This window comes from Capra hircus, chromosome 10 (genome assembly GCF_001704415.2).
Source record: "Capra hircus breed San Clemente chromosome 10, ASM170441v1, whole genome shotgun sequence".
Taxonomy (NCBI): domain Eukaryota; kingdom Metazoa; phylum Chordata; class Mammalia; order Artiodactyla; family Bovidae; genus Capra; species Capra hircus.
This window is the reverse complement of record NC_030817.1, coordinates 26,147,570-26,164,836: the sequence shown is the minus strand read 5'-3', so window position 1 is coordinate 26,164,836 and position 17,267 is coordinate 26,147,570. Positions and strand designations below refer to the sequence as shown.

The following is a 17,267-nucleotide window of genomic DNA, read 5'->3' as shown; positions in this document are numbered from 1 at the left end:
TTTAAAAAAAAACCCTGAATAGACTCCAAACTTGGGTGTGTACTTGCTAGCCAGATGTTCTAAACGGCTAAGATCCAGGCATGTACCTCTATGCTCTGTGGTTCTGCTCCTCCTGGGGGCTTCCAGATGCTATGACAGAGGAGATGTACACTTGTAGTGAGGGATACAAGGCTGAAGGACGCTCTTTCCCGATCAACCGGCTCAACTTACTTCCACCAGTTTCCCAGGCTGCGCATCAATCAGACCAGGCTGCCATACATATCAGCCAACTGGACCAGCTCTAGCCACACACACCCTCCAGTCCCCAGCCCAAGGACCACCTCCTCCACAAACAAGTCCCTGATTCTCCCTGTGTCTCCCGCTTTGTTCTCTCATTGCTATTTAATTATGTGTCTTTCCCATAGTTCTTCTCTAATTCTATTCTTGCTCAATAATTATGAACATCATTTATTTCCTTAATAGATCATAAACTCCTCAGAGACAGATACTACGTTGAATCCAATTCTGTGCTCCCCCTTATCCACGTTCATGTCTGGGTAGAGGTTCAGCTTTGCACACAGTAGGAATATGACTGATAATTGTTAAAATGGAATTTACCCTGGTTTCTTCAAAGACAGGCCATCTGTGAAACACAAAAGACAGCCCCACCCCTCAGGCTGCCCTTTGACAAACTTTTATGGAGTATGGTACCCTCTCCCCGCAGGTGTATCTCAGGGTCACGGCAGCCAGACCTAGCCAGCACAAGACACAGAGAAAGTCAAACCAGACTGGCAAAGGCAAGGGCTTCAAGCCTGGCTATTTAAAGAGGTTAAAATTACATAAGCAAAAGCAAGGGACTGGTGCTGTTATACATCCCCAAGGAAAACCAAGGAAGGATTTTGTGGGGTCAGGGGTGGCGAGGAGGAAATGAGGGAAGAAGAAAGGGAGTTTCCTGCAAAGAGCAAGGACCAAACGGGTGATGGCTGAGACCTGAAAGGATTCCCCACCACCACAAGGAGTGAGACACAGCATCCCTTTTGCAGGGATGGGAGGCCTGGACACTCCTGAGATGAGGGGTCATCATGGTCTCAGAGAGGCCCTGCTCACGCCTCCAGGTGCTGGAGAACTGGGCACCAGGGAGCAGAACGCAGGGAGGGGAGGTGGAAGAGAACCACCAGCAACCTCAGAGAGGGCCTTGAGCACTGGCGGAGGGAGAACCACCCCAGAGAGTGCTTATGGGAAAGGCTGTGCCCTTCATACCAGGCGGAAGATGGAACCACCACCGACGGGGAAACAAGTCTGATCTGGGCCAGTCACTGATGGAGCAGGTGAAGGAATCCACCCCTTTCCTGGGATAAAGCCACACACACCCCCACCACCACAGGACCTAAGCTTTCTTTATTGGTTGAGGACTTAGGGTCAGAACACAGCTACCCTGGGACAGGTTCCAGGGAGGCAATGGTCATAGTGATTGGTGGGGGGAAAAATTCTCAAGAATCAGACCTCAGCCAGCAGGGGAAAGAGAAGCCATTTCTACTAGAGATTTGAAGATCTCTCTCTCCCTCTCCACCCGTCTCTCTCTCTCTCTCTCATACACACACACATCTATTATGAACCTGCTAAGTAAAAATCTAATTCCAGTCTAAGTATAAGAGGTTTAGTCCAGAAAATCCTTCTCTCTGAGGCAGTGTGGGGAAGATCTTATCTGTTCTCCATTTCCTATCAAATCGCCCTTTTTCCTTTTGGGGCCACAGAGGAGATGATGAGAATTCCCCTATCCAGGACCAGGCAGGAGATCGAGGTACAGAATGAGGCCCACGCCCCTCTGCCCAGCTGACCCAGCCCTCACAGGCTCTTTCGCCCAGACCTCTTCTTTACTTCTGACTGCAGCCACAGGTCATTCAGGGCAGAGGACAGGGCCCACCTGGCACCACTTTCCGCCTGGAAGAAAGCTGAGGACACGTGGGAGGAGAGGCTGCCTACCCTGTGCTCACTCCCAAGGGGCCCTGGCCTCTGAGCCACGTGGCCACATCTCCATCGCCTCCCTGCCAGGGCTCACGCCAGCACACCCAGGGGATTCATCACAGGCGGGAGGGCAGTGAACCTTGGGATTAGGAGAGCGGCTGTCCTAGCCCCCACGGCCCCAAAGAGTACCTGCCAAGGCCTTGATCCGGGACCTCTCAAAGAGCCTGGCTGAGCTGTTGTCATTATCCAGCTCATCATCCGGGCCGTCCCAGCGGGCATTGATCCGGCTGTACGGTGGCTGGTTGCCCACGTTTTCAAACTCCGTGGCTGATGTCATGTCAGCAGGCTGTCCGCAGCTACGCCTGCCTCAGTCTTCATGGAAGGGTCCCTGGTGGGGGACAGTAACACAGTCAGAGGGTTAGCGCCCAGCCCCTCGGACTTTGTCTCAGGAAAACTTATTTGGAGTGGCTGGTAGGAGCAGATCCTTATGGGAGCGGCACATGCCCGGCCACAGCTCACCAGGGGTCACTGGGTCACCCGGCAGAAAATATTGCAGCAGCAGCAGCAGCAGCAGCAGCAGCAGCAACAACAGTAACGGGGACAGTGCCAGCGGGGACAGAGGGCTGCAGGCGGCAAGGGTCAGGACAGCCAGCAGGTGGAGATGTCGGACGCAGCAAGCCTGCTTCCTCCAAACCCGCTGCTACGGCCACAGAGGCGGGTGGCTCTCCTGGGAGCCAGAGGCTGGCAGGGACGAACTGGGCAGAGCAGCGCTACCCTATGACCTGGGGACCCAACCTGGAGGGGAGGTGGGGACAGGGCAGAAGAGGGAGAAGCTGGGAGCTGGTGGAGTCTGACTCAAACGTGAACCAGTGGGGAGAGAGGCAAGCATGAGCTTTCAGATGCCACTGGTGCCTCCAACCTGGAAGCTGCACTGGGGAATGTCAACTCCTCCCAGAGGCTCCCAAGAACCCTCTGAGTTCTTGGCCTGCAGCCAACAGTCAGAAAGCTGGCTCTTGCTTTAGCCTTCTCTGAAGTGTGCCCAGGTGCTTGGACAAGCTCTCTGGTTGCATCTCAGGACAGACCATGGAGCCAGATCAGCCTGCTGTCCCTTCGAGGCCGTCAGCATGATGGTGGGGTGGGGGATCCCACAGACGACAGAGCTGTGTGTGCTCATCCGTGCTGTGCACACGGGCGGCAGGAGCACTGGGTCCCTACTCGCCTGTCATGTGTCACACTTATGCTTTCATTCATAATTAATCCACATATGCGCCAAGTCCCTATGAGGAGGCGGATGCTATGCCAGGCATAGCACCTTATGAGTGAGACAGAAGGGCCCTGTCCTCATGCAGCTTATAACCCGGCAGCAAGCGGGATGATTAAAGAAGCAAGTACAGTAAGGTGTGATGCTTTGGCACAATTGGGAAAGAAGGGTAGTGTGAGGGACGCATGCTGGACCCTGGGTGTCAGGGGAAAGAGAGTTTAAGCGGGTTCCTAGAGGGAGCTTGGAGGCATCCTATAAAGGGGAGATGGAAAGGAAGGAGTCCAGAAAAAAGGAATGAAGAGCAGGTGCAAAGTTCTGATGGTGAGAAAGGGTGTGGCAACATTTAGCAATCTTATGATGTAGCTGGAGGATGAGGGTAAGGTCAGGGAGAAAAGGTCAGGGAGAAGGAGGCTAGAGCAGCCAGGCTGGGACCTGATGTCCTGGGCTTTTGAAGCAAGACGGGCTTCCGTTCAGTCTTAACGGCCTAACCTGTACCTGTCCTTCAGTCATTCCCCCAGGGAGCTTAAGAGGCTCCAAGATCAAGTCTGTAAAAGAGAACAGGGAGCCCAGAGCCTTCCTATCCAAGAGGACAGAAGGGGGAGGGGGTGGGGAGGCTGTGAGGCAGACAAATGACAAGTGTTGACAACTAGTGAGCTGTGAGGTAAGCCACTCCCTCCACAGTCATCCAACACACACAGCCACCCAAGCAGACGCGTGCCTGAGGAAGAAATGAAGCAAGCTAACGAGCCCAAGCATCACTGCAGCACCAGGGCCCTTGTTTTTCAGACAGAATCCCTTCAAGCTCTCTTTCCCTCACCTGACTAATCAATCCCACCACATCCCTTCGAGGTAAGACTGGAGCCGGAGTTATCCACCCTAATTGCGCAAGGGAGGAAACCAGGGCCTGCTAAGATGAGGCTTCCCCAAGGTCATCTAAGGAATGACGGCTGTTGGCTGGGAAGGAGGCCAGGCTGGGAAGGGGCCTCTGTACCCCCTTCGAGTGGGCAGGTGGATTTGAAAGAACATGGCCCAGGGGGCCAGAGGGCACTCCTCAGCTTCCAGAGCTTGCCAAGGTGTTTGCTACTGGGGGAGGGGAGGGTAAAGATGGGGAAGTCAGCCATCACCCCACCAGGTCCGCCCTGTGATTCCAGACCTGGGACCCAGAACACCCTCATCCCCTCTGACAACCTGTTATCTCCCACAGTCAGGTGTGCTGCTTCCGAGGCTGAGATGTCCCACTCAGCTGGCCAGGCAGAGGTGGGTGGGAGGGACCCCTTAAGGGACATCACCAGCAGCTCGGAGTTGTGAGCGGGGCGGGACCAACAGGCTGATCGGCTGAGCTGGGCTGAGCTGCCAGACGTACGCGGGGAGATGAGATCAGATCCTGCGTGCAGGAGGTAACCGGACCCTGGCTCTCCTTCTCATCTTGGGCTATTTTTAAGAGTGGATGAGCTGAGCAAGGCCCAGGCCAGCCGCGGAGCCTGGGGAGTGAGATTACCTTTGCAGCGGCTCCGTAAATAAGTCTGCCCCAGAAAGATGAGCCTGAGCGGGCAGACCAGCAGGCTGGGCGTTCAAGACAAGATTGATGGCCCTGAGTGCAGAGGAGCAGCCACTCGACAGCTATTCATCCTGCTTAAACCCGCCCTTCCTCCTGCAACTGGAGCTCAGAGGAGGTAGCAGCCAGGCAGTGGCTCTGCCGGGAACGTGAAAAAACACATGTGCGTGTCTAAACACACAACTCAAGGTGTTTTTTCTTTTTTCTTTAGAAGGGTCAGGTCCCCAAAGACAAACACTAAGGAAAGAGACTCAGAAACTAAAGAAAGGCCCTCTTCCTCTGGCTCCCCAGCCTTCCCAACCCCAGTGGCCTGCCCAAATGGCATCCCACCAGGGCCAAGGGGGTAGGGGTGGGCTGCTGTGCTCAGTGGCAAGGGGAGAATCGGGTGTGAGAGGCAGGAGAAGAAAATAAGAAAAAAGGAAAGCTACGGATGGTGATGCCAGGAAAACAAAGCAAAACTTGCCTAAAAACAAATTCAACCCAGGGTCACCCATAACCGCTACAATGTCCCTTGCAAGGCCTGGCAATAAAGACACCACCATGATTGAAGAGAATAGCATATGCTGGGGACACATGGTGGGAACACCTAACCAAATGTGGGGCCGTGAAAATGACATTTAAATTGGTATTGGAGGGGAAGCTGGAGCTGAGGCGATTCAGTCATGTTTTTAGGGATATAAGTAATCTCTGCAGTCAGACTGGCCCTCCATGAGTATGTTAGTTACTCAGTTGTGTCCAACTCTTTGTGACCCCATGGACTGTGGCTCACCAGGCTCCTCTGTCCATGGAATTCTCCAGACAAGAATACTGGAGTAGATAGCCATTGCCTTCTCCAGAGGATCTTCCTGACCCAGGGACTGAACCTGGGTTTTCCACACTTCAGGCAGATTCTTTACCATCTGAGCCCTAAGTATGGCGGACAGCAATTAAATGGCTAAAAACAGGCCCCAAACTGCACCTCACTTCCCTGCCAGCAAATCCAGGAAAAAAAAAATATAAGAAGTAGTTCCATGTCCATTTACTCCCTAGTTTACTCTGAAGCCCCCTAGAAGTCCTTCTCATGACCCACCACCAGGGCCTCGTCAGAGTGTAGGTGGGTCTTCTCTGGTCTGTGTCCAGGAGAACCTGCCTTCCCTGTCCATCTACCGGCCTGACAAGCAGCTGAGCAAGTCTGTCTCCAAAACCACAATCTGAGGCTCAGCCTCACCTGGTAGGCTTCTGTCACCCCATGACTCCAGGATACACTTTGAGTGGGATGGGTTGGGTCACTAGAAAACTTGCCCACAGCTCTGTACTGAAAAGCTCATGCGCTAACACAGCACACTCACTTGCATAACGAGCGCCTGCCTGGGAAATGGATTTCACAATACCACTGATGCAACCCACAGCTCCACCCTTTTCTGGTGTGCCTAGGGACCATCTGCTTTTGAGATCAGGTGTTAGGCCTCGGAATTTCAACCCCATGTGCTACGTCCTGTTAATCCCCGGGGTGGGTAGGAACCCAGGAAGTGGCTGTCAAGGTATCTGAGCAGAAGAGGATAGATGCTTTTTCCTTCCTCTCTGCACTACATCTCCTCTTCCCTGGACCACACAAATGTGAGCAGTAACAAAGCCCAGGAGTGAGAAATGGAAGAAATACAGGCTGGCGCTGTTTCCTTAGCAGGGTCACGGGTACAGGCTATTATAATAGCTTAAATACAGTCTTAAAGCAGAGATCTTAGAGTCTCTCTTTGTCTTTAGCTATAAGATTTGACCCCTTACTTGCTTCCTATTTTGTCCTGCCCCTTTATGCTACCTCTAGCCTGCTTTTAATGTGTTTTGGTACCATGCCAACCCAGGTCAGAAGATTAAATCCTAAAATTTCCCTGGAACCTTCCTGCCAATGCTTTTTACCAAAACAGAACATTCCTCTACTCCCTTTGATCGTAATCTCACTGCATATTCACAGACACCTTAAAGAATAAATACATAAACACTCACTAAAACAGCATGAGAACCAGTGAGACACCCAGTGCAGAGTACTCTAAATCTATCTCCACCCCCACCTGCCTCCCCACCCCCCAGCTCCAGTCTGGCACCTTCGTGTGTCTAGCAGACGTCTCCACCTAGAAATTACGGCTCAGTCTCAGTATGGCTGAGGCTGAGCCCAAGGCTCCCAGCACAGCAGAGCAGGGGAGTTTTGGGACCATGGGGTGACAGTGAGGCCCAGACAAGCGTACCACCTGTGGATGACCATTCCTGCATCTGGACATCACCAGCTGTGCCTGGGCCAAGCCACTGCCTCTCCTTAGAGCATGCTCTGCTTTCCCACATTCCACAGCTCCCATCCCAACCCAGCCTGGCTGCCAGTTCATCATTAGCAGGGTATGGTTTGGGGGTTCTTAAAGTCTCAAGATTTCTCTCCATGGTGGCCACCATCGAGGCCATCTGCAACATCCTGGCCATTCTGGTTCACTACTGTTTGGTAACGCTTTGCCCAGACCCTTCTGCTCCAGTTTCTATCAACAGGCAGGGACTTCAGGCCCACATGTCACAACTTGCCTGTCTTCATCATGGAAAAATCTCCTACTAAGAACTGGCTTCAGTCATCCTACAGCTGCTTGGATGGGGGAGGAGGGGTGGGATCCTGGCCCCAACAGTTCTTACAGGGATTTGATTGGGGAACAGGTGCTGCCCAGCTCTGATACAGGGATTGGGCCATCAACCCTCTGTCTTAACACCACCTATCAGCACCTCACATCCAACACAGAGGCAAACGTCTACTGGGAATGATTAAAGGCAAGGGGAGAGGTGATCTTAATATACACTTAAAAAAAAAAAACTTTTAGTGGTGGCATGTGGGATCTAGTTCCACCACCAGGGATTGAACTAGGGTCCTCTGCATTGGGAATGCAGGGTCTTTACCACTGGGCCACCAGGGAAGTCCCTACATGGTTTGTAAAGATTATCTTCTATTTTGATTCTTGGGCTTAATATCTACATTTACAGAAAGCTATTATAACCCTGTCCTACTTCTCTCTCCCAACTCACTTCTTTCAAGATAGCCACTGGCCTCCTTCCTGCAAATAAGCAAATTGTATACTTTTCTAGTTACCTCTCTCTTCTCTGATGAAAACTGCACAGGGAGGTACTATGGTCTCAATATTTGAAGTAGTCAAAAATAGATTAAAATACCTAGAGACTGGGAGAAAATATTTGCAAATGATGCAACCAACAAGGCCTTAATTTTCAAAATGCATAAAAAGCTCATACAATTCAACAATAAAAACAAACACCCAATCAAAAAATGGGCAAAAGACCTAAACAGATATTTCTCCCAAGAAGACATTCAGATGGTAAACAGGCACATGAAAAGATGCTCAACATTGCTAATTATTGGAGAAATGCAAATCAAAACTACAGTGAGGTACCACCTCACACCAGTCAGAATGGCCATCATTAAACAGTCTGCAAATTGTCAATGTTAGAGAGGCTGTGGAGAAAAGGGAGGCCTCTTACCCTGCTGTTGGGAATGTAAATTTTCATATTGGGAAACAGTAAGGAGGTTTCTTAGAAAACTAAAAATAGAGTTGCTATATGATCCAGCAATCCCACTCCTGGGCATATATCCTGACAAAACTATTCAAAAAGACACAGGCACTCCTATGTTCATAGCAGCACTATTCACAACAGCTAAGACATGGAAATAACCTAAATGTCCATTGATAGGTAATGGATAAAGATGAGGTGGTACATATATACAATGGAATACTGCTGAGCTACCAAACAGAATGAAATAATGCCACTTGTATTAACAGCAACATGGATAAACCTAGAGATTATCATACTATAAGTCAGAAAGAAAAAGACAAAAACAATATGATAACACTTATACATGGAATCTAAAATATGACATAAATGAACTTATCTACAAAAGAGACACAGACTCACAGACATGAAGAACAGATTGTGGTTTCTAAGGGAGAGGGGAGTAAGGGAGGGATGGACTGTGAGTTTGGGATTATCAATGGAAACTATTACATATAAAATGGATAAACATAAGGTCCTACTGATTTAGCACAGGGAACTATATTCAATATCCTGTGATAAACTACAATGGAAAAGAATATGAAAAAGAGTGTATACTTGTGTAAAACAGGATCACTTTGCTGTACAGCAGAAATTAACATATTGTAAATCAACTATACTTCAATAATATAAATTTTAAAAGAATAGGTTGAAATAATTGCGAAGAGCTGACTCATTGGAAAAGACCCTGATGCTGGCAAAGATTGAGGCCAAGAGGAGAAGAGGGCAGCAGAGGATGAGATGATTGGATGGCATCACTAACTCAATGGACATGAGTTTGAGCAAACTCAGGGAGACAGTGAAGGACAGGGAAGCCTGGTGTGTCCATGGGGTCACAAAGAGTTGGACATGACTTAGTGACTGAACAACAATAGTTGAGATATTTCTCATAAAACAATTGATTTGGAAAAGATAAGGAAAAATGAAACTATTAAATAACAGGTTGATGGAGAATTATACAAGATCACATTTCCAACACCTGAATTCAGTGATGAATTTTAGTATCATTAAGAATAAGACAATAAGATACTGTGCCTCCAGATATGAGGCATTATGAAGAGTATCATGGCCTATGACATTCTTACCAAAAAATTTAAATCTCAATCTGATCAAGTCTGTAGAACTAGTTTTCCATTTACAGGAACTATACGTTGAAGAGACAAGTTAAATGACAACATGAGGAAACAAAGAGACAGATCCAGGAGGTGGGTCATTTTGCAGACAACTGGCTCCACTTCTTCAACAAGCCAATGGCATTAAAACAAACAGACTGTAAAAGAGGCAGAGGGTAGGGACTGCTGCAGATCAAAAGGGACTCAGGAGATGCAACAGTGAATGGATCACATACTTTGGGACTTGAATCAACACCAAAACACACCCAAACACGTTTTTAGACAACCAGGGGTATCTGAATTGTGGACTGAATAGTGGATGATAACCAGGAATTATATAGTCAATTATGTTAGGTGTGATCATGACAGTAAGGTTATGTTACTATAGCCCTAGTGCCCAGCCTCCTGCTCCAAGCTCATTCCCCAACCCAGCCCCCCACCACTTCCTGCATCCTGCAAGACTCCTTTCAGCTCTTCTCAACTGTCACTCCCCCAGCTCCAGCTCTTGTGGACACCATGTCCTCAGCTTGGGACATTTTCTGGAGCATTTTGCATGTCTGGCTCTTCCTCTTTTCTCAGGCCTCCTCTTAGGGAATGTTCCCATGTTGAAGTCCCCCCACCCCTCTCCAGCACGCCATAGAGACTAAGTCCTTTGTCATCCCCAGTCTGGGCCCTTCACTTGACCCCTTCGCAGCCCTTACCATAACTGTGATCACTCACGCATTTGTCAGTCTACCTTCGTTTTTTTTTTGCCTCTCCCTGCCTAGACTATCGGAGGAGGCAACGGCAGCCCACTCTAGCACTCTTGCCTGGAGAAACCCATGGACAGAGGGGCCTGGGGGGCTGCAGTCCATGAGGACGCTAAGAGTCGGACACGACTGAGCGACTTCACTTTCACTTTTCACTCTCATGCATTGGAGAAGGAAATGGCAACCCACTCCAGTATTCTTGCCTGGAGAATCCTGTGGACAGAGGAGCCTGGTGGGCTGCTGTCCATAGGGTCGCACAGAGTCAGACATGACTGAAGTGACTTAGCATGCCTAGACTACAGGTTCCTTGCAGGCAGCAGCTGAGCCTGTCTCATCCATTATTCTATTGCAGTGCCCAGCACTGTGCTCGGCACATAGAGGTGCTCAGTGAATGTTCTGCTCCTCCTCAAGATTTAAGCTCAAACTCTAGATCCACTATCCCACCTTATTCCCGATCCATTCACTGCGCATTCACACAGCCCACTTACGTGCATTGAACACTTACTCAATATTGATTCATCATCATAGCCAGTCATTAAGCCTCTGTAAAGCGTCTTTTATCCCTCATACCTTTATGTTCTAAAGCTTCCATTTCACTCCAGGCCCTTACCATTACCCACCAGGACATGGGTAATGGTCCAAATTTGTCTGCACTCAACCTCTTCGATCCATCCTGCACAGCCCTCACAATGACTCACCTCCGTTCCATAGTTTTCAGCAACTCTCTGACGCACATGCTAACCTGGAGTTCTATGCCTTTTGGTGTTGAGAGCATACGCTCTCTTATGTTAACTCTGCTCCAACGAAGAGGGTCCACGTGTCCTGCACTCCCACCTTTGTGTCATGTGTTTCTACAACTTTATTTGTTGGAGCAACCCATATGCTGAAATTCAGGCATCTTTCCTCTCTCCTGGCAATTTAAAACAAATACTATTTTCACACATTTAGAAACACAATGTAGCATTTTCCTGGAAGCTGAGGGAGGTCACCTTTCCCCTTCTATTCAGCTCCATGGATCCCACACTGCTTCTATGACCACCAGGTGCAGGGGGCAGCCGGGTGGGCTCAGGGAAAGCTGCTGCTGGTCTGCGTGCTGACCCCTCAGTTCCACTCCCTCCCCCAGTCTCATGTTTAATCCCTGGTGAGGCCAGATCCTCATCATCTTTTCTTCTAGCCATCCTTCCCATCCTGGGAGTAAGATGAGTCTTTAGTTTTTTCTTCATTCCATCTTAAGTCTTTCTCATCTTAAATAAAACTCCTCCTTGTCATCCTTTCATTTCTCCCTTTCAAAGTCAAATCTCTTGACAAAGTTGCCAAGAATAAGAACAGGTGATTTACAGAAGAGGAAATCCAAGAGGCTAAGACCCTAAAAAGAGATACTCAAGTTCATTAGCTAGCAAGAAATGCTGATTAAAATAAGGAGACACCAGAAGCAAACATTATCAAACTGGATAACATGAGGTGGTGATGTGCAGAGCAGGCACCTTGTATATTGCTTGCTGGTGGGAGTATGGACTGGCCCAGCCATTCTAGAAGCTAGTGTGTAGTTCTCAGTCAGGTTACATATCTACAACCCTGTTCCTGGGCATACAGACTGAAGAAATTCTCACACAGGTCAAGAAAGAGTACATATGCAGATAAGTTCACCGCAGCATTGACTGTGTGGCGGGGAGGCGAAGACAAACGGTGTGTCCATCACCTGGGGATGGACAGTAAAATGTGATGAATGTACACATGGAGGATCTTAAAAAATAGTGGATAAAATAAACAGAATGAGATTTATAGCACACCACTGACATAACTTCAAAGTGTTAGTCGCTCAGTCATGTCCGACTCTTTGCAAGCCCATGGACTGTAGCCCACCAGTCCATGGAATTCTCCAGGCAAGAATACTTGAGTGGGTAGCCATTCCCTTCTGCAGGGGATCTTCCCGACCCAAGGATCAAACCCAGGTCTCCTGTATTGCAGGAGGATTCTTTACCAGCTGAGCCACCAGGGAAGCCATTCAAACAAAAGGAAAACTTAAATACATGAAAATGGTTGCCTCTAGATGGAGTTAGGGAAATGGGGACGAAAGAAACCAACCAACCAACCAGGAGAGGTACCTTGACTAGAAAATGAGGACGATGAACTGAGAAGTATGATGAAGCCTCTGCTTCTAAAGTAAAAATAGATACAGTGTATTTATCTATAATATATTCATGAGAACCTCCTCATGCCATACCTAACTCACTCCTTATTGCACTGAAAGCTGGCTTCCCCCATCAGTTCTTGAGGCTATTCATGGACACCTCCCTTCCTAGTTCCTTAAAACAACAGATCCTTTTCAGGCCTTTATCTTGACTTCTTAGGAGGCTTAGGCTCTTTTGGTGGTCCCCAAGTTTCCTGAGATCACCTCCTTTGTCTTCCAGGACTTGCTCCTCCTTCTCTCTTAACTGTCTGAACCTTTGTCCTTGGCTTGCTCTGTGGGCTTCTTTTCCCCTCCCGTCTCTTGAATGGCGATGTTCCCCAGAGCTCTATTCTGGGGCCGCTCCACTCTTGGTCTGTCTACACACTCTTCTTAGACTATCTCCTGCACCTCTATGACCTAAATGATCTCATGCAAATGGCTTCCAAGTCTGTCTCAACTCCCATCTATCACCTTCAACTGACTTCTGAACATCCACCTGAAGGACCACAGGCCACTCATACTCAACATTATCCCCAGTTGAATCTATCACCATTGGTCCTTATAGCCATGGTCCTAGTCCATCGATATCCCAATGGCCCAAACTCAAACCTGGGGTGATAGGACCCAGCATCTTATCAACTAAGGCCCTCAGTGTCTCTCAAATCTCCATTCTTCTCTGTCTCTGCTGCGCCCCCTCGCTTCTCACCACCGCCATCTCAAGTCTCGTGATTTCCTGATGAGTTCCTTGTACCCACGTTTGCTCTTTTGCCTACCATCCCGACCCATCTTCTACCTTGTGGTCAGAAAGATCTTCTCGGAATATAAATATGATGTCACTTCCATACTTTAATAGTTTCTCTCTCTCTAAGAAGTTTAAAACCCATAGTTTAAGTCATAGTCAAAGCCCTTTGTGATTTATCCCCTACCTGAACACTATTCTATCCAACCCTCCCTACTTCCGCAATCCTACTTTCCAGTTACAACAAACTCGATTCAGGTCCTCAGCTCTCTATCTCTCTCTATATCTATCTATCTATCTATCTATCTATCTATCTATCTATCTTGTTGCATATACTTTTCCCTAAGCTTGAAACAGTGGCTCACTGGTAAAGGATATGCCTGCCATTGCAGGAGACTCAGGAGACAGAGTTTCAATCCCTAGGTTGCGAAGAGCCCCTAGAGAAGGGAACAGCAACCCACTCCAGTATTCTTGCCTGGGAAATCCCATGGAGGGAGGAGCCTGGAGGGCTACTGTCCATAGGGTCGCAAATAGTTGGACATGACTGACCACGCACCCATGTATACACATAAGCCTGAAACACATTCCTCTTTTTCATAGTAATTTCTTATCTGTTTGAACTCATCTCAGCCTCACTTCTGTTGAGAAAGCTCCCCATCTCCATGCATGTCCCCTGCAGTGGCAGTAGGTGGGGGCACATCTTCCAGGCTCCCCTCACTGTCATCAGAGCACTTCCCATGGCCTAGGAGAATAATCTATTTTTCTGTCTTTCCCAATAGATAATAAATGGCTTGAAGCCAGGGACAGTCTTATTCATTCGTTTCATCCCAACTACCCAGGATAACTCCAGGAACATAAAATGAGGCTAGAAGACGCTGAACAAATGGGTGAGAAGGGAGAAATGCCAAGAAGGGCTCCTGAAGAGCTAAGAACAGCTACTGCAGAGGACACGCTATCGGACGGCCAGTCTGGAGGTCAAGGTGGTGAAGAGGCTGGGGACATAGCACATACAGGAGTGCTGTGGATGCGGGCTGGTCCTGATGTTCTCGCTGTTGTCCCTGCTGCTTCAATATCACAATCCTTCCATCACCTCCTCTTTTGCTGGACTGTGCTGGCAGAAGAGTGGGCAGTGGCAACAGGATCCAGCTCCTATGATCCCATCTTGAAACCTTTCAGAGCAGCTCTGACTCAACCCATGCGTCAATCTCCTCACCCAGCACTAAAACACTGATGAAAGCAGCCTCCTCTGACCCAGAACTCATCTAGACAGGGATGCCACGCCCACTCAGCCAAGAAGTCTTTTAGATATTCTTTCATGTATCACAGAAATGTCAGTCACAGAATGGTTTCTATCTCTACAGCTCTGCTACCCAAACAAAGAGAGCGACTTTAAGAGTTGAACCTATAAATAATATATAAGTTATGGGTGCCAACTTGGTATTCATTCACATTAGAGCTTTTCAAATAATTCAATTAAAATGAATCTTTTAGATGTTGCTCAGGCCCACAAGGACTCCCGAGGGAACGGGAGCTAGCTGGAAGAACTCCCCATCCTGGCCCAGGGCACAAGCCTGACGCAGTTGGGCCGTCCCCTGGAGACCCACAGGAAGTTGCTGGCAAGGCTCCTGTCTCCCAGCAAAGCCACAGGCAGCCTCTTCCAGCCCTGTAGGGCCTGCCTCTCCTGTGCATGATCCCCCACCCTGCAGGGAAAGCACCTCTTGGCTCCTGGAATCCACTCAGCCTTCTTCTCTGGGTGCTGCTGATGGGGAAGCCCCCACTGCTGGCTCATGCAGTCATTCTGCTGCCCACAGTCCTCAGGAAAAGGACTTGGCTCTCTGTAGGACTATGCAGCAAAGCCCAAGGTGAGGAAGGGAACATGGAATTTACTAAGACCATTATATTGGGTTGGCTGAAAAGTTCCTTCGGGTTTCCCATGAACTAGCATAGAGAAACCTAAATGAACTTTTTGTCCAACCCAATATATACTGCCTCATTTTATATGTGCCCACATTCACAAACTATTAGATATTATTACTGTTATCGCTGCTGTTAGTATTACTGTGCCTGCTCTATCAAAACAGCAGACCCAGGTTGAGATCCTAACTCCCATACTTAACTTAGTAGTCATGTGCTCGTCTATCTATACGTCACTCACCCATGTCGTACCTTGCTTTCCCCATATGTAAAATGGGAATACCCTGTGCTTCCATGCACAGGATCAGGCCTAACAATGCCTGACTGGCTCTTTCTACAAACAGCTTGGAGGCCTCTTCCAGTCATCCCTGTGGTTAGGTGTGGCTGTGTGATTGAATGAGCACAAGCGACACCACTTCAAGGTCTAGACTAAAGGGCCAAGATGAGAAGAACCTGCTTTCCTGGATGACTATGGGGAACAAGGTCTCCCCCACAATTTATACTCATTTACTCATCTGTGATGTGAGCCAGAAGTAACATTCTATTTTACAGTTCTTTATTAGAGCAGTTACAATGCCCTAATCAATATATTCATCATTTACCATATAAAGCTATTGTATAGATACTATAAAGTTATATGAAAACAATGTATAAATTACAAAGTACCCTAAACCCCAGGGTATTCTTATTTACAAAAAAAAATGCAGTATCTCTCAGTATCAAGTTTTGAGTCTGCTCAATACAGACACTCTCACAGCAAAAAGAAAAGTTCATAGTCGATGGAGTCTATAGTCATTACCCCTCTGCCCCTTCTGCAACTGTCTATCCCTTTCAACTCTGCTTCAAGCATCTAAGCTTTCCCAACCTCCCTTAATACCAGGTTCCTCTACTGAGTCTAATGACTCAAGTCTAATTCGTCCTTTAGACCTACTTCCATCCCTACTTCCAAACGAAATTGACTCTGACAGCCTAATTTCTTATCTCAGTAAACTCCGCAAACAGAAGGATGCCATTTCCATCCTGAAAGTCTTTGCCTATGGTTGTTGCTGTTGTTCAGTTGCTAAGTCATGTCTGACTCTTTGCAACCACATGGACTGCAGAGCGCCAGGTTTCCCTGTCCTCCACTATTTCCCAGAGTTTGCTCAAGTTATGTTCATTGGGTTGGTGATGCTGTCTAACCATCCTACCCTCTGCTCCCCTCTTTTCCTTTTGCCTTTAATATGGTAGGGACTTTTGCCTTGCATATCATAGGGACTGGGTGGAACATGTTAACTGAATGAAACTGATGTATCTGCCTTCCCAAGGGGCAGTGTATCTCTCCCAGGAAACTCATCTTAATAAGTACCTTATGAAAACAGACTACCTTATTCAAAGGATGGATATAAAAGATACAATGTTAGAGCCAAACCAGACAAATGGGTGATAAGCAGTTGGTTGGACAGGCCACTCAGCACATTCAAATTGTGTGAGGGAGGCAGCTGTGTATTATACCTACAGGGAAAGTCAGTTTTGCCTAGAGAGCCCCTGAAAGGTGTAGCCTTAACTCAATGTATGACCTGTGCTAGGAGGCAGACTCTGGGTGGGAGAAGGAACCATCCAGAGTTAAAGAACTTAGCAAGAGAAATGCAGAATGAGGCCCTATTTCCTACCTTCTAGATTTATACTCAGATCTTTCAGCCTTACTGCTGGCCTGACCATAACCAAGGACTTTGATGAATTTTCCAATGCTATTCTAGCATCTTGTATATGACTACAGAATCAAGATAAGCATTCACAGGTAGGTTGATACTGTTTATTAATTTAAGATTTTTTAATTGAATAAAGCACGCCCCAAAAGCCATGAAAGACTTAAGTATAAACAGAACAAAACATGTCCAGGATCAATAAGCAAATGATTATTGTCAAAGGTGTCAAAACAATGTAACAGAGAAAGGGTAGTCTTTTTCAACAAATGGTGTTGAACAACTGGACATCAAATGAAAAATAAAATGAAACTCTACCTCACAACACATATTGAGGGTAACTCAATATAGATTATAGACCTAAATGTAAAACCCGAAACCTCTAGGAAAAAAAAAAAACCAGGAGAAAAATCTTTGTAATGCTGGGTTAAACAAAATATTTTAGGTACAACACCAAAAGTATGATCCGTAGAAGATCGAGTATTATAAAAGAAAAGAACTCATTAATTTGACATCAGAAATAAAAATGTCTGCTCTTTGAAAGATGTTGTTAAGAAAATGAAAATATAAGCCG

The 17,267-nt window shown here is 47.6% G+C and overlaps 1 protein-coding gene across 1 annotated transcript in view; it reads right to left on the bottom strand.

Annotated features, from left to right (window-relative positions):
• Positions 1 to 17,267, bottom strand: part of SPTB (spectrin beta, erythrocytic) — a 127,842-nt gene that overhangs the window by 69,681 nt on the left and 40,894 nt on the right. The window contains 1 exon segment of the mRNA XM_018054066.1: positions 2,134 to 2,332. Coding sequence (XP_017909555.1) covers positions 2,134 to 2,281 — 148 coding nt within the window. The 5' untranslated portion in view covers positions 2,282 to 2,332.